Genomic DNA, 18,288 nt, shown 5'->3' with positions numbered 1-18,288 from the left:
TTCACCCATTTTGGTCCCACCTCTACCCCCTGCCTCAGGCAACCACCAATCTGTTCTCTGTATCCATGAGTTTTTTGTTATTGTTCTTGTTATTGTTGTTGTTTTTTAAGATTCCACATATATGAGATCATACAGTATTTGTTTTTGTCTGTCTGACTTATTTCACTTAGCATAATGCCCTCCAGGTCCATCCATGTTGTCTCAAATGGCAAGATTGCCTTCTTTTTTATGGCTGGATCATATTCCATTGTATAAATATACCACATCTTCTTTATCCATTCATCCATTGATGGACTTTTAGGTTGCTTTCATGTCTTGGCTATTGTAAATAACGCTTCAACAAACATGGGATGCATATATCTTTTCAAGATAGTGTTTTGATTCCTTTGGATAAATACTCAAAAGTGGAATCATATGGTAGTTCCATTTTTAATTTTTTGAGAAACCTGTGTATTGTTTTACTTACCGGCTGCACCAATTTACATTCCCACCAACAAGTGCACAAGGGTTCCTTTTTCTCCACATCCTTGACAACACTTGTTACCTCTTGTCTTTTCAGTGACAACCCATTCTAACAAGTGGGAAGTGATCTCTCATTGTGGTTTTGATTTGTATTTTCCCGGGGATTAGTGATGTTGAGCACCTTTTCATGTACCTGTTGGCCATTTGAACATCTTCTTTGGAAAAATGTCTACTCAGATCATCTGCCCATTTTTTAATTGGATTATTTGGGTTTTTGCTATTGAGTTGTATGAGATCATTATGTATTTTGGATATTAACCCCTTACACATATATGATTTCCATATATTTTCTCCCATTCTGTAGGTTGCCTTTTCATTTTGTTGATTATTTCTTTTGCTGTGCAGAAGTTTTTTAGTTTGATGCAGTCCCAAATTGTTTATTTTTTATTTTGTTACTTGTGCTTTAGGTGTCATATCCAAAAAAAAAATCATTGTCAAGACCCATGTCAAGAAGCTTTTTCCCTATGTTTTCATCTAGTTTTATGGTTTCCTGTCTTACATTTAAGTCCCTCATCCATTCTGGGTTAATTTTATGAGTGGTGTAAGATAGGGGTCTAGTTTCATTCTTTTATATGTGACTGTTCAATTTTCCCAGCACCATTTATTGAAGAAACTATCTTTTCTCCATTGAGTATTCTTGGCTGCCATGTCAAATATTAGTTGACCATATTCTTGATTCTGTTCCATTGGTCTATGTCTCTGTTTTTGATGCTAGTACCATACTGTTTTGACTCTATAGGTTTATAACATAGTTTGAAATCAGGAAGTATGATTCCTCCAGCTTATTCTTCTTTCTCAGGATTGCTTTGAGTTTTTTGGGACTTTGTGGCTCCATATAATTTTTAGGATTGTTTTTTCTACTTCTGTAAAAAGTGCCGCTGGAATCTTGATAGGGATTATATTGACACTATAGATGGCTTTGAGTAGTATGGACATTTTAACAATATTAATTCTCCCAATCCATGAACATGAAGTTTCTTTCCATTTATTTGTATGTTCTTTGATTTCTTTCATCAGTGTCTTGTAGTTTTCAGTGTAGAGATTATTCACCCCCCTGGTTACAGTTATCCCTAAATATTTTATTGCTTTTAGTGATACGGTAAATGGGATCATTTTCTTTTTACTCTCACAGATAATTCATTGTTAGTGTATAGAAATGCTACTGATTTTTATATGTAGATTTTGTAACCTGAACTTTCATTGATCGTGAAGCTAACAAAAAAGAGGGTCCTTATCAGAAAACTACCATAATTGAACTCTTACCCTTAACTAATTTTCTATCTACTTCATCCCAGTGCACCTTATTTCTAGGAACAATCCAGACTTGAGATAGAAAGGAGTTACAAAGGTTGTTCTAGCCTCTTATTCTGAGGGCACAGCACTGAGTTATCTTTGCAGTGGGCTTTGATCCCATTACTGGTTTCCTTGTTGCCTGAGTTCCCTCTGAGCCATGCTTCAAGTCTGTCCAGTTCTATTATATGTAACATACCAGCATTTGGCCATTCAGCTAGAAAACTGATATTTTGGTAACCCAGACATTTACTCTAATAAAATACATGTCTGAATTTCTGTGCCTAGGAACCATCACACATTTCCAGTGGGAATAGATAAATCCATGACCCAAGGGGAGGGTCTTCAGTGGTTATCCTATGTCTCACCATGGTATGTTGGCTGTGGGGTCAGATAATTTGTCTCTTTAGTTCCTGGGTCTTCCAATCAAGATAGACTTATTCAAGGAGCCTCAACTGCACCTAGACCTGATTTAAGTAACGAGATCCTGACTTTAAGCAGATGCCGTTATAGAATGAGATTTTTTGAGGCCTTGGATGAGGATGAATGTATTTTGCATGTGGGAAAAATGTAAAACATTGGAGCCAGGGGGCAGATAGATGTAGAAAAAACACTTGAGAAAGTCCAATAAACATTTATGATAAAAGCTCTCAGGAAACTGGGAATAGAAGGAAACTTTCTAAAGCTTGTAATGGGCACCTACAAAACATAACCATTAGTACATTTGGTAGTGAAAGCCTAAATGTTTTAAGTCTAAGATGAGAAAATGCGACAAGACTCTCTGTTCTTATCACTTCCACTAGACATTGCTTTTTAAGTCCTAGCCAGTATAATATGCAAGAAAAAGAAATAAATGGCATCCAGATTAGAAAGGAAAAAGTAGAACTGTTTTTATTCCCAGATAACCATGATCATTTATATAGGAAATTCTGAGGAATCTACAAAAAAAACTACTAGAATTAATAAGTGAATTTAGCAAGGTTACAAAGATCAAAATAATGCATTTCTGTGTACTAACAATGAACAACCAAAAATTGAAATTTTAAAAAACTCCAGTTGCGATAACATAAAAATATGAAATGGTTATGGATAAATTTGACAGAATATGTACAAAACCATACAAAACACTGCTGAGAGAAACCGAAGACTTAACTGGATGGAGAAACATATCGTGTTCGTGGTTCAGAAGATGCATGTTATTAATCTGTCAGTTATCTCTAAATTGATTTATAGATACAACACAATCCCAATCAAAATCCCAGCAGGCTTTTTTTTTTTTTAAATCAACAAGCTCCTCTACAATGTACATGGAAATTCGTGGACCTTGAATAGTTAAAACAATTTTGAAAAAGAGCAAGCTGGAGAAAGCACTCACACAACCTGAATTCAGCACTTACTTTAAAGGCACAGTAGTCAAGATAAAGTGATATTGGCATATGGATAAACATATAGATTGATGGAATAGAATAGAAAGCCAAGAAGTAGACCCTTTGGGTCATATATGATGAACTGATTTCTGACAAAGTTGCCAAGGCAGTTCAAGCAGGAAAGGATGATCCTTTCAACAAGTGATGCTGGAATAATTGGATAGCTATAGGCAAAAAATGATCCTCAACTGTTGCCTCATACCTCATATAAAAATTTACTTGAGATGACTCATAAATCTAAATGTAATAGCTAAACCCACAAATTAATAGAATAAGGCACAAGAAAGGATTTTAGTGACATCAGGTTTGGCAGAGATTTCTTTAAATAGTGTAAACTGCATTTCATCAAAATTAAAAACTTTTGCTCTTCAGAATGTTAAAAGAAAACTGAAAAGGCAAGCTACAGAGTTGGAAAAAAAGTATTTGCAAAACATACCTAACAAAAGATTTGCATCTAGAATACATAAAGTGGTCTTACAATTCAATAACACTGTCAACAGCCCAATTTTTTAAATGGGCAAACAATCTGAACAGACACTTCACTAAAGAAGACGTATGGCTGGCGAACTATGACGTGAACAGATGCTCAGCATCATTGATCTTTAGGGAAATACAAATTAAAATCTCAGTGAGATATTATCACTCACTCTATACTCACTAAAATGACTAAAATGTCAAAATCTGACCACATCAAGCGTTGTCAAAAGTGAGGAACACCTAGAACTCTCATTTACTGCTGGTGAGAATGTAAAATATCCAACCACTTTAGAAAATACTTAAATTAAAATACTTTTTAAAATTTATATCTATACTTATCATGTGATCTGGCTATTCCACTCCTAAGTATTTATCTGAGATAAGTAAAAATGTATATTCACACAAAGACATGTATGTAAATGTTCGTAGGAGAAATAACCCTGATGACTATTAATAGGTGAATGGGTAAATAAGTTGTACCTTATCTACCCAGTGGAATACTACTCAGAGATAAAAAGAAATGGATCGTTCTTATACACAGCAACAAGGATGAATCTCAGAAATATTATGTTGAGTGAAAGGAGCCAGGCAAAATAAAGAATACCTTTGTACGGTTCAACTTACTTTAAATTCTCGTAAATGCAAACTAATGTATAGTGACAGAAAGCAGATCAATGGTTGCCTGGTGATGAGGCAGAATTGGCTTACAAAGAGGCATAAGGAAACTTTTGGGAGTGGTGGGGATGTTCATTATCTTGACTGTAGTGATGATTTCACAAGTCATAGAGTTGACAAAGTATGAGTACCCCCAGAATATAAATATGCCCTAAAATCAATTTAATAAAAGACATACTATCGACTAGAAACATAGGCAAAGAGTTGAAAAGTGGGAATTCAGATGAGGAACCTACAAAAATATATCCAACCTCATTAACAATAAGTGAAACAGAGTAAACCCATGAAGAAATAGTATTGCTCACACCAGATTGATTGTTTAAAAACAAAAATAAAAGGCTTACAGTACTAAGCGTTGGCAAAGTTGTGAAGCAATGGGAACTTTCATAACTTTCAAAAGGTAGTAGAACTAATTTTGACAATTGTTTGGCAAATTTTCTACTAATGTTTAAGATGAGGATACCTTAGAATGACTCACAAAAGAGAGACATTTTCAAGAATGTCGGGGCAGCATTGTTGGTAATAGCCCCAAATTGGAAACAATTCAAATGTCCATCTAAAATAGAGTAAATTAAATTAGTTGTGGAATAACTTACAGTGACATATAACAATATGGATGAATCTCATAAACAATATTAGGCTCAAGCTGCAAAATTCAAAAGAATGCATAAAGTTTTAAAAGGACTGGGCAAAAGCTATTAATGTAATTTCCCACACAATCAGATTACAGGAGAAAAATTATATGATATTCTGAGTTGATGCATGCAAATTCTTTGAGAAAAAATAACATCCAATCTTACGCACACACAGATGTGCACATACACACCGCTGTCCCATGAGAAGTAGGAGGAAGTTCTTTACCTTGCTAAAGAGTAAAACCTACAGCAAACAGACTTCTTGGTGAAACACAGGAAGCATTCTCTTTAAAATCAGTACAAGGTAAGGTTGCCTAATACCATTTTTTTTAGTTATTTTGGAAATTCTGGCCAGTGTAGTAGAATAAGAAAAAAGACAGCAAGAGGTGTGAGGAGTAGAATGGAAAACAACAAGACTGTTATTCAAAGAGGAAGCAGTTGTCCACTTAGCCAATCTCCCAAAACACTAAAGACAAATTATTTAAATTAACAAGATCGCTGGATATAAGATCAACATTCTAAAATCAATTGGATTTCTCAATCAAAAATTAGGAGAAATTATAATTTATAAAAATTTATAATTAAATAGCAAAGTTTATAAAGGGCTCATAAATAAATCTCATAAAAATTTGTAAAAATCTCCATGGAAAATAATTATAAAACCTTTTGGGACTTCCCTGGCAGTCCAGTGGTTAAGACTTCGCCTTCCAATGCAAGGGGTGCAGGTTTGATCCCTGGCTGGGGACCTAAGATCCCACATGCCTTGCAGCCAAAAAACCAAAACATAAAACAGAAGCAATATTAACAAATTCAATAAAGACTTCTAAAAAACTTATTGACTGGGATTAATAAAGACTTAAAAAAAACTTAAGGGGATTACAAAAACTAAATAAATGGAGAGCTATAACTTAGTCGCCATAGGCAAACTAGATTATCTTAGAGATAATAGTTCTCACCAAACTGATCTCTATATTCAATAAAATTCCAACCAAAATTACTACAAGGTTTTTCGTGGAACTGACAAGCTTATTTTAAAATTAATATGGAAGAACAAGGGTCAAGAATAGCTACGAAACACAGTGAAATAATGACATGATGGAGTAGGGAGCGATTTCTCCTGTAAGCTATTAATATAAATTTAAGGTAATTAGGACACCATGGTACTGGGCCAGGGGTAGACCATTGGGAGAAAATGGAGAACCCAGGAGCAGAACCGGACGTACATAAATACTCATGTATATATCAGTATCACAGATCAATGTAAATAGGGTGAAATTTTCACTAAAGATGCTTGACAATTGATTCAACAATTGCATAAAATGAAACTGGCTCCTTACCTCACATGATACATATCCATTTTATATGGATTAAGTATTCAAATATAAAGGGAAAACAGTCTTTTAAAATTTTACAAATCATATGAGCTCCAAGTAGAAATTATTGCCTAAACAAGACACAAAATAAAGCATAAAAGGAAAGTTAAAAATTTCAACCCCACAAAAATTAAGGGTCCCTTTTCAGAAGACCCCCTCAAAGAAAGTTTAAAATCTAGCCACCGATTTGGTAAAGATACTCGCACCATTTATGTATTCACAAAGCTGTTTTCAGGAATACGTGAATAACTCCTTCAAATCAATAAGAAAAGAACCACCCAATAGAAAAATGGGCAAAAGTTTTTAACAGGCCCTTCACAAAAGAGGAAACTCAATGGCCAATGAACATTGATTGAAAATGTGCTTGATTTCATTAATAATATAACAGTACCAAGTGTTGGTGAGAATGTGGAGTAGAGAATTCTCATAAACTGCTGGGGACTATGTATATGGTTACAAAAACTTTGGAAAACAAATTTGAGTTATCTTCTGAAGCTGATCATTCTCTTAACATATGTCCCAGAGTTCCACTCCTAGGCATATAACGTCACACAGAAGATCCCTAGCACATGTGCCTGGGAGAACAGGTACAGGAATATTCAAAGCCATATTATGTATAAAAGAAAAAAGAATTTCCCAAATGTTCATTGACAGCAAATGGATTAATAAATTATGCTCTATTCATACACTTGAATACTATACAGCAGCCAATATGAATGAACGGCTTCCAGTATCAACATGGGTTAATCTCCGAAACTATGGAACAAACAAGTTGAGGAAGAACACATACATTATGATTTTTAAACAAGGTTTAAAAATAAGCAAAACTAAATTTGTATATTGTTTAAGGATACCAATGGGGTAAAAAGATAAGTCTATAAAAGCGACAAAAAATTATCAAGAAAATAAAAGGGAATCCCGAGCACAAAATTCAGAATAGTGGTTACCTGGTTGGGAGGGTGGTGGTCATGGGACACTTACAATTACACAGGGAGATTCAACACTGTAGCTGTTGTTCTCTTCCTCAAGTCGGATGGTCATATTTTTATTATTTCTAACTAACATTTGCACTGTTTCCTTTTTTGGTATATATTAAAAAATTTTTTTAATTGAAGCATTTAATTAATTTTTTTTCCCAGCCTCATGGCTTGTGGGAATCTTAGTGCCCCTACAAGGGATTGAACCCGCCCCCTGCCCCCCACAGTGGAAGCTCAGAGTCCTAACCACTAGACCCCCAGGGAATTCCCTAATTGGAGCATTTTAGAAACCCATTTTCTGCTAGAACCTAAATGCTTGATGGCAAGGTTTATGTATTATTTATTCTAAGAGTCTAGTGCAGTGCCTGGTACACAATGTTAATAAAATAAATACACATAAGCAAACAATTGCATGTTTTCCTATAATCTATATTATAAAGTACTTTTTTTCTGGGTGCAGATTTATTTTCTCTTCTAATTTACATTCAGTATTATAATTTATATTCCTATAATAGTTTGGGCAGTGAAATGGTTTAAAATGCCACTCTTTCATTGCTTAAGGGAAGTTTACCAAAAATTCTCTTTCTTAATCTTTGCAAATGATAACAAATGACACGGGTCTTTAATTTCACAGGTTAATAAACAGAAAGAGGACCTTGAAATGAGAAGAAAGTTTGACACTATAGTCGCCAAGGTTTGCATTTAAGTTCTATTTTTTTTTTTCTCTTACTCTGTTCATTTCTTATTTGGGCATCTGGGTTGAAGAACCTATACACACCATCCCGAGGCTTTTCACTTTCCCACATCCGAGTTTGAAGGAGAAAACACTTAAAAGTGAGGCAAGATGTGTGCATGGGAGACGAGGGACTGGTGGGTGAGAGCAGTGAGGAGGGAGTGAGTGGAAGGTGTCACTGGCATCCCGACCCCCGGGCTCAATGCCCTGGCCCTTCAGACTCCTGTCCCGTCGCTCCTGCCTGTGGCCCCCGATGCCTACCTCCACCTCTGTACAAATACGACACCCACCTCAAGCTACGACCTCACCCCACTCCACCAAGACCCCACCTTTCCAGGTGCTTCCAGAAAACACTGATCTCTTGGTATGTTTTTCTTAGCACACGAGCATCAGTGGGAGGAATGGAAAATCGGGCCTCACCTGCAAATGAAATCAGGCAGGAGCTGGGGGTGCTGGGGGACCGGGGATGGTGGGACAGGGAGCAAGAGTAGATCCAGGCCCTTCGGGACTGCGATTCTAGCTCAGGAGAGGAGGACAAGGGAGGAAAAGAGAGGGAGGTGAATCGGAAGCATGTATAGTGAGAATAACAGAGCTGGCTCTTTTTCTGTGCCAGAGCCTCAGAGCCATCAAGGAGAAAGAAACCACCTTGTCCCCGTGGCCCTCACAGCCCGGGAGTGCAGGCGCTCCGAGGCCACGTTCTTCCTCCACCGTTTCATTGCTTTCTAAGGCCAAAAGAGTCAAGAGTCCAAAGAAGGCTTCAAAGGAAAAGCAGCCTACGGTAAGGCTCACTCAGAGGACCACACCCCGGGACACCTTCACCTGCAAACAGTCTCAGACACCCGATTCCCCCACTCCCTCTGTGTGCATCTGGGCAGGGGGCTCTGGCTGCTCTTCCCCTCACCGATGCGTCCTCATCAGGCCCCTTACCTTACCCAGGAGGATGCCACCCTTGTCCTGAGTGTGGTGTTTTATTTGGCTTAGTCACCATGGCTTCGTGGATCTCTATTAAATTAGCAACACAGAGAAGCCACATTCCAAGCGCTTTCTAGGGTATGTAATCTGTAACTCATGACTACTCAGTATCTATCAGAGGCTTCCTGGAGACTCCCTGAAAGATGTGCAGTTGGAAAGTCCATTTGCTCATGGACTATTCTTTTTTTTTTTTTTAATTAATTAATTTATTTATTTATTTATTTTTGGCCGTGTTGGGTCTTCATTGCTGCACGCCAACTTTTTCTAGTTGGGACGAGCACGGGCTACTCTTCGTTGTGGTGCGCGGGCTTCTCATTGTGGTGGCTTCTCTTGTTGTGGAGCACGGGCTCTAGGCGCGCGGGCTTCAGTAGTTGTGGTGTGCGGGCTTCAGTAGTTGTGGCACAAGGGCTTCAGTAGTTGTAGCACATGGGCTCTAGAGTGCAGGCTCAGTAGTTGTGGCGCACGGGCTTAGTTGCTCCGCGGCATGTGGGATCTTCCCGGACCAGGGATCAACCCCATGTCCCGTGCATTGGTATGCAGATTCTTAACCACTGCACCACCAGGGAAGCCCTGCTCATGGACTGTTCTAAATCAACCATGGACTAGCTCATGCTATCAGAGACGTACATCCGTGAATTATATGCTAGTAATTTCCTTACCCCCAGGTAATCAGAATTGCTTCTACTGGGCCTACGGCAGTGCCATTGGTCTATATTAAAGGGCACATCAAGAAGTAGGTCTGTGATGTTCATCTCAGTGTTGGCTTATTGTGTGGACTGTGCAGAGACACTGCTCACTGCTTTAACCAATACCTCCATTTAAAATGATCCTGGGGCAAACTTTCTTCTGAGCTTAGTTATGGGAATAGTCACATTTCTCTGAACAATCGATCTATCTTGTGGGCCCTGTGAATCGTGCAACCAGTCAAAGCTCCTTTTCCACGTTGATGTTTAGAAAGCTTAGAGGCTGATGGGTGACACAAGGCCAAGGTACAGCACTTCCTGGAAAGAGTCTGTGCACTAGCATCTTTTGGTTTCCCAGACTCTTTTGTCTTGTTTCTATGTGTCCCCGTGTTCTTCCTCCTTCTCCCCCAGGGGGCGGAATCTACCTCTCCAACACTCAGGGCAGGAGAACAGAGCAGAATCATGCTCGCTGTGTCATCCTTGCTCCAAACGGGGGCAGGAAAAGGCGTAGCCCTCTCTCGCTCACTCACCAGGCAGATGGCTCACCACTCGAACCCACCACTTTCTCTCCTTTCGGAGGAGAAAGAGGGAAGTGGAGCAGCAGGTAGAGGGAGGCCGGGGTGTTAATACTGGTGGCAGTCACTCCACTTGGAAGCAAACCCCAGGACTTGAGAAAAAGCATTCTCCTCTAAGAGCGCTTCCACTTTGCAGAGAGTTAGGAAGTATCAACAACTAGAATTTCCTGAGGAGGAGAAGGACATTTGGGGAATGCGGTACATGACTGACCAATGACTGGGTTCTAGAAGTAAGATTTTTAGAATCCAGATCTGGGAAGTATTTGGGGGGGGGGGTGCAGGGGGAGGAGGCCCACAACAAAGCAAGAAAACAAAAAGCAACCCCCCCGGGCTGAGCATGCAGGGCTGCCTGCTGACCTGGGGTGGGGGTGGGGGGCCAGCCTTACTGGGCAAGGGGCTGTAGTCCAAGCCTGGGACTTAGGGAGCCTGTGGCCGAGGCAGTGTCCTGTTCCATAAACTTCTGTCAGCTGCCTTGAAATCAGGGTATGTGCCAGGGGTCTGTGGTCTGAGGCATTGTAGAGTGGGGTTGGAGACGGGGACAGGGCAACCCCTTCCCTACAGCAAACCCAGGGCCCTAACTAAATCCTAGAATTGCAGACTAGAAACTCCAAAGCCCCGAATTTACCCATCAAAATTGAACTTCCAAAGTCCCAACGACAAGGGGCAGAAATACCACTGTTCTCCCCTACAGGAAAGACACCGTGAAGGGGAGACAAAGGCAGACAGCGTCTCTGAGAAGGTGTCATTTCAGTAGGGTTTTCTCCTAGTGTCAAAGTCTCTCCTTCTGACCGTAATGACTGTTATCTAGATGTTTCCGAAGCTTAAGAGTACATTTTGTCAGCTGGGATACTCGGAAGTTAATGTGTAACAATAAGTAAAAATTGGACTGGGGGAGGGGAGAGATGACATAAGCTGGAGTTTACATTTTCATAGGAATTGACTCGATTTTAAAGAGAAATATATTTTTCTAGCTCACCGTTATTACTCTCATATACACTTTTGTTAATAATGATCCTATTATAATGAGTGCTCCCTTCCATCACCTCCCCATGTGGTGTATTCTTCATTGTAGATTAGCTCTCTCTATATGCACTCTGGTTATCATTTTCCTGTTTCTGTCCTTTAAATATTTAATTATATTGAGGTAGTTGGACTTCTTAAAAATTGTCTTTAAAGGGTTTTGTCATCTTGACCACGTGTAAATGACCAAAGGGAGAGCTTGCTGCAGGAACTTTCTACATCAGTCATTTACCTTATCTAATTAATCATACTTATTTTTTGAAATCTGTGTCATTCGGTGGGAACAGCACACGTGCTTCACCCAGCGGCGCACACAGTGATAAACTGAGTGTTCAACCAGTCTGAAAAGCACAATAGGAACATTGCTGTGTGATTTCTATTTATGAAAGATTTCACAACATGAAATTTGTATTTGGACAGCGTTTTTGTGTAAAGTTTATTTTTTGATAGCTGTAAAACATTTCAAATACTGAGGTTTCACAAAGCAAGGTTAACTTGGATTCCCAGGTTTCCCTCCCACAGCCCCCGCTCCAGGGTAATTAGTTAATTAAGGCTGCACCCAGTAAATGCTTCCCTGGAAAACCTCTGAGCTTCCATGGGGTCACCTGTCTGCGCTGACGGAACATATGGTACGCGCTTAGATCCACAGAAAGCATCAGGACCCTTCCGTGTGGGAAATGGGACAGGGGACAAAGTCAGTCGTATTCCCATTCTTAAAGTTCATTCAATACAAAGCAATTTGGACATCAGAAAAAACTTATTAAAACCTCTAGAACGTTTTTCTTTAAACATTCAAGAATTGCAAGGTGAAGTACTTTTGCGATAGTTTTCCAAGTATGACCATAGTCACCCTGCAAGCTAGTAATTTTTTTTTTTTTTTTTTTTTTGCCATACTCGGGCCTCTCGCTGTTGTGGCCTCTCCCGTTGCGGAGCACAGGCTCCGGACGCACGGGCTCAGCGGCCATGGCTCATGGGCCCAGCTGCCCCGTGGCACGTGGGATCTTCCCAGACCGGGGCACGAACCCGCGTCCCCTGCATCGGCAGGCGGACTCTCAACCACTGCGCCACCAGGGAAGCCCCAAGCTAGTAATTTTTAAAAAATTGTTATTACTATGGGATATGGAATTATTATGGGTGTAGAGTATTATAGACAAGGTGGGTGAAAGGAAGATCTTTCCCATTCCTCTCCTGTACATCCCTTTTATTTGACTGAGCTGCCCGTGAAGTTGAAAATAAACTCCATCAGAGAAGAAAATCATATAACCTGTTAATTGTTTCATTATTTCGCTATTTTTCCCCTGGGCTTGGCTTGATAAAGCAGGTAGTTCATTGTTCTGCAGAGCTGTGTGAAAAAGCCAGCGTTTTGCTCATTGCTGACCTGGCAGCCCAGGGTGGTGGAGTAATACAGAGCTAGGACAGTCCCGGACACGTGTACAGTTGTATGGTCTTCAGGGACTGTCAAAGGATATTTACTGTATTTTGATAGATTATGTTGACACAGAGGAATCTTCCTTATCGTACTGGATCTTTGTTTCCTAATGGGAGTAGCTTTTTTTTTTTTTTTTGGCTGTGCCGTGCGGCTTGCCAGGGTCACAGCGGTGAAAGCACTGAGTCCTAACCACTGGACTGCCAGGGAATTCCTGAATAGGAATAACTTTAAAATGTAGAGATAATTGAAATCATACACAACAATTACTTGTTTTTTATTTTAAAATTAAATTTGTCATTTGCCGCTAAAGTGAATGCATCTTTAGATTCTGCTGTCAGAGACCAAAATTGAAAAATCTGAGTAATACCATATTTAAAATTCAACTGAAAGGTGGCATTGACTTTCTGTATTATTCTTCTCTAAGTAGTTTGATGATAAATAAGTACTTTCAGTATATTTGGGACTGAAAATATTTTAGTGAAAATAATATCCAACATTTGTTCCACAAATGAAAAATGGTTTTTGTTAAAAATCACTTGAAAGGTTTTATGCTTTGTCGTCTTCTTGTTTATTTTTGCTGGGGAAGAATAATACCATTTTACTTGTAGAGTTTGCGATATTTAGTATAATTTCATTTAAAGGCTTAAGATTGTTGTGGAAATCAGGAAAAGAAGAGATTAGTATCAATTTCTATTCTTCCCTGGACACTCTGAGCAATAGGGCAGATGCTAGGTCCTGACCACATGTCACCTTGGTGGTGACAGAGGAAACGTCATTCAGGAGCCCACAGGGCAGCCACCTGACCCCTCACTGCATGGTGTGCTTTATTCCATTTACCTGGGTTTCAACTGTGGGTTTCTTTCCAGTTCTCCCTGGGAATTGGGGCCAGTCTTGAACACCAGGTCATTTGCCAGAGTCCTGACACTGCCGGGACTTGGGTCTCACCCCCTGAACATTTGACGTGCTGCCATCCATCCTAACTGCCATCATTGCATGTACTAGTTCTGCTGTGAATTCTATTACAAACTCACTGTCATAGAACAGCTTTAATACCGACGTTCACCGCTGTCAACCTGAGGTAGCTACACCCCACTGGATGCTGGCATTGGACTATCAGCCACCCTCTTCGGGTCCAGCTCTTCCAACTTGTCAGTTTCTCCAGCCCTGACCTCTTCAGGTTTCTCCTCAAATCCTAGGGATTAGTTTATATAAATTACAACATATTTCAATTCCCCTTTCTTTAGGAATGTATTTTTGTGGAGGGCGGTACTTAGACTTTTCTTCATGTAATGCCTCAGTTGTAGTCTCCATTCGTTCATCAAAAAACTAAACTAATTAAAGGAAAGCTATTTGTTTCCCCATATTCACCTATTACATGTTGCTGCTAACTTGCATTTCTGATCAACTTTAGATAACCAAGGATAGCTCACTGAATTGATTTTATGCCAGCCAAATCCAAAGAGTTCTTATGTTTTGTTAGCCTATGCAGCCTTATTAGGGAATCAGGTATACTGATTTTTAGGCTTTTAAAAAATCTTGAAGGATTTTTTAATCCTGAGGATCTCCTTCACTAATTTCTATGTGGGAGACATTCTTCTGTTGACTATATGAATATATATATATATATATATATATATATATATATATATATATATATATATCCAGAATAGAATAAGGAGTTACCTATAACCAGTGCCATGAAGTGTTATGGAGTCCAGTTAATCCAATGGCTGAAAGCATATGGTGAACCCATACTGTGTTTCATGCCACCAGAATTGATAGACAGGAGCCTGAACGTCCTAGAGAGTAATTTTGGTGGTCTTTCTCTCTAGTTGAATATATGCAAGTGGATTCTGATTAAGATTCATAACATTTCTGTCTGGTTTACATTAAATAAGGCATAAGTGTATTTTAAAGGTAAATTTTATACTTAAATTAGAAAGGTTTCAATAGTTTTGGATTCTTATACAACCACTGGAATAGCCAGGAGAACATCTATTAGGAAAGCAACAAAAAAAAGATTTCAGACTGAAGCACCCAAGCAGCTTGTTGATAAGAGATCAGTAAGAAGTCATTGCAATTTGTAGGAACCCCTGGAAATCTCCCACCAAATAGCTTAGTCTTCAGCAGTAAAGATAGTGTTTAAGAGTTCTCCAGAAAGTCACTGTGCAACTCATATTTGTCCATTCATCTTGCTCAAAATGCCTTTGGATGATCTTTTCCAATGTGTCCATCAAAAGTACAGTTCTTTGGAGTTTCTAACATGTTATATTCTTCAGAAAATTGTAATTTAATATAGATATTTTCATGTAACAAAAATGGATATGATTTGCCACGGCAAGATTTGCATTTGACACCTTCATTTATACCATTTTGGAGCTTTTATTTTTTTTATATATCTAAGTTTCTGTCCGGTATCATCTTCTTTCTTCCTGAAGAACTTCCTTTTGCAGGGATTATAGTGCAAGTCTGCTGGCAACAAATTCTCTCAGCTTTTGCTTGTCTGAAAAAAACTTTATTTTGCCTGTATTTTTGACAGATTTTTTTCTGAGTATGGAAGCATGGGTTGACAGTTTCTTTTCTTTAATACTTTGAATATGTCACTCCCTTATCTTTTGTCTTGCATAGTTTCAGCCAAAAAGTCTACTGTATATTTTAACTTTGTTTCTCTGTCTATAATGTGTCTTTTACTTTGGAATGCCTTTAGAAGTTTCTCTTTCTCTTAGCTTTTCAACAGTTAGACTATAATGTGTTTTGGAGTGTTTGTTGTTCCTCTCTATTTCTTTCTGTCTGTCCTGATGGACTTTCTTGAATTTGGGGTTTGGTGTCTTTCATTAACTCCTTACCATTATCTTTAATTATGTCTCTTGCCCTGTTCTCTCTCCCTTCTCCTTCTGAGATTCTGATTACACATATGTTAGACCATTTGGTATTGTCCCCAAATTCTTGGATATTCTGATCATTGATTTTAAACGACTTTTTCCTCTTTATGTTTCAGTTTGGGGTATTTTTGTGACCTATCTTCAAATTTACTAATTGTTTTCCTCAGCTGTATTGATTAATCAAAGAAGTTAATTTCTTCATCTTTTTAAAAAATTTCTAATATTTACATTTGACTTTTTTTTTACATTTTTCAAATCTCTGCTGAAATTATCTATTTATTGTTTGCCATCTATATTGTTCACTTTTTCTCCTAGGTTCTTTAACATTTTAATTATAGTTAAAGTCCTCATCTGATAGTTCCATGATCCATGGGTTATCTTTGAATCTGATTCTGTTGATTGCTTTGTCTCCTGACAATAGGTTCTTTTCCTTTTTGTCTGTCTCATAATTTTCTTTCTTTTTTTTTTTTTTTTGCGGTATGTGGGCCTCTCAGTGTTGTGGTCTCTCCCATTGCGGAGCACAGGCTCTGGATGCGCAGGCTCAGTAGCCATGGCTCACGGGCCCAGCCACTCCGTGGCATGTGGGATCTTCCCGGACCGGGACACGAACCCATGTCCCCTGCATTGGCAGGCGGACTCTCAACCGCTGCATCACCAGGGAAGCCCTGTCTCATAATTTTCGATTGAATATCAGTCATCGTGTGTAGAATAGTAGAGACTGAAATAAACAGTGTCCACACCTGGAAATGGCATGCCTCTTCCTGTAACAGACTGTTATTGTAAGCGGTAGAGCCAATCTAGCCAAAAGTTGAATTGAGTTTGGTTGTTGCTATGGTTCCTTTTAGTGGGCCACAACCTTGATATTCTTGCGGTGGGTGTGTGCTTAGAATGGGAATGAGGGTAACAGAGTGCTTTTCTCTGTATGTTGCTCCACCTTTAGCTTTCAGCAGAACTATCCACCTGTGCCACTGAGTAAGTCTCTCTCTATGCTCTTATGCCTTCCTTGGTAATAGACTGCTATTGCTTGGTACTTCACAGGTGAGGGCAGAAAGAGTTCTCTGTTGTTCTAAAGCAAACTTACTCTTTGGGAAGTGCTGTGTGCCTGTGGCTCAGAGGTGGGCTCTCTCAGGATTCCTGCCCCTCCTCCCTGTGGCAGTCTACCTCCACCTTGTATCTGAAGTTGACCTTGGGCAGGAGATACCTGTTTCTTCTGCAATAGGAAACCTCCACTTGGTATTAGTACACTAAGGCCTCCACTAAGGCCTAGTACAATTACTGACGCCTCACCCAGAAGAGGAAAAATCTTCTTTATTTGCCCCCTTGCCATACTATGCCTTCACCTATGCCCTATGAGCGAGAGGCTTTGCTGCCCTCCCCAGCAGTTCAAAGCTTTCCTTCCTAGGAAACAAAGCCCTAAGAGAAGGGGATGAGGCTTGATGCCTGACACTTTTCCACTGATCACCTTCTTTGAGTCTGACTGGCCAGAGAGTTTGCTTTCCCTCTCTCAGAGGCTTAAGACTTTTGCTTCTTAGGATAGAAGGTGCTTTTCTCTTAGCAGCAGCTAGTCTTCTCTTCAAGCCAGCACAATCCACGAGTCTCCTGCCCTGCTCTGCCCTCAGCTTTTCGCATGAGCATCTTGTGGGGGATGGGGACAAAAGCTGTGAGTGAGTGTGAACTCACCTTTTAACACGTGCTCCCAGCTACTTCAGACTGCTCTGCTGACCCATACTTGCTCTGCACTACTTTGTATTTTAGCTCATTTTTCTTACCTGCTTGTGTTGCAACTGGCATGGTGCTTCTTCTACTGTGGATGAGGCTGTGCATGTGTCTCCTCTCTCCTTGGAGGGGCTCACTCCTCTTTGGAATTCAGTTACCTGGTTGTGACCTCAGTTCTCAGATGAGTTCAAGAAAAGTTGTGATTTTGTAGTGTATCTGGATTTGTCTTGTTGTTAGTATGGGAGTGACATTATTTGCGTCCTGTGAGGGAGCCAAATACATATTTACCATTTTCGCCACTTTATTTTTTTATAATTTATTTATTTATTTTATTTATTTTTGGCTGTGTTGGGTCTTCATTGCTGCGTATGGGCTTCTCTAGTTGTGGCAAGCGGGGGCTACTCTTCATTGCAGTGCACGGGCTTCTCATTGTGGTGGCTTCTCTCGTTGTGGAGCACGGGCTCTAGGCACATGGGCTTCAGTAGTTGTGGCACATGAGCTCAGTAGTTGTGGCTCAAGGGCTCTAGAGCGCAGGCTGAGTAGCTGTGGTGCACGGGCTTAGTTGCTCTGCATGTGGGATCTTCCCAGACCAGGGATCCAACCCGTGTCCCCTGCATCGGCAGGCGGACTCTCAACCACTGTGCCACCAGGGGAGCCCTCTTGTCTATTTTTGAAAGAATTTTGAAATTGAATTCTAATAATTTTGTTAGAAGAAAATTCACCAGTGATATATGGAGGTAAATGTTCTATTTTGCCTTCTGGCTTACACAGTGATCAGTGCCTGACTGCATACAACCTCCTAGTCTATCCTCAGTGTTCTCAATTCTTAAGTCTCTTCTTTCCAGACTGTAAGCACACAGGCTGCTTCTCCTCTCTTCCTATGGTTGCATCACTCTCCCCTC

The 18,288-nt window shown here is 39.7% G+C and overlaps 1 protein-coding gene across 1 annotated transcript in view; it reads left to right on the top strand.

Annotated features, from left to right (window-relative positions):
* The window catches only part of C4H10orf67 (chromosome 4 C10orf67 homolog), a 97,366-nt gene that overhangs the window by 43,379 nt on the left and 35,699 nt on the right, over positions 1-18,288 (top strand). Inside the window, exons 8-9 of the mRNA XM_060096157.1 lie at positions 8,011-8,070; positions 8,723-8,887. Coding sequence (XP_059952140.1) covers positions 8,011-8,070; positions 8,723-8,887 — 225 coding nt within the window. The remainder of the gene's footprint in view (positions 1-8,010; positions 8,071-8,722; positions 8,888-18,288) is intronic.

Source organism: Mesoplodon densirostris, chromosome 4 (genome assembly GCF_025265405.1).
Source record: "Mesoplodon densirostris isolate mMesDen1 chromosome 4, mMesDen1 primary haplotype, whole genome shotgun sequence".
In the NCBI taxonomy this organism is placed as follows: Eukaryota; Metazoa; Chordata; class Mammalia; order Artiodactyla; family Ziphiidae; genus Mesoplodon; species Mesoplodon densirostris.
The sequence above is the reverse complement of the archived record's forward strand: the minus strand, read 5'-3'. Positions and strand labels throughout refer to the sequence as shown.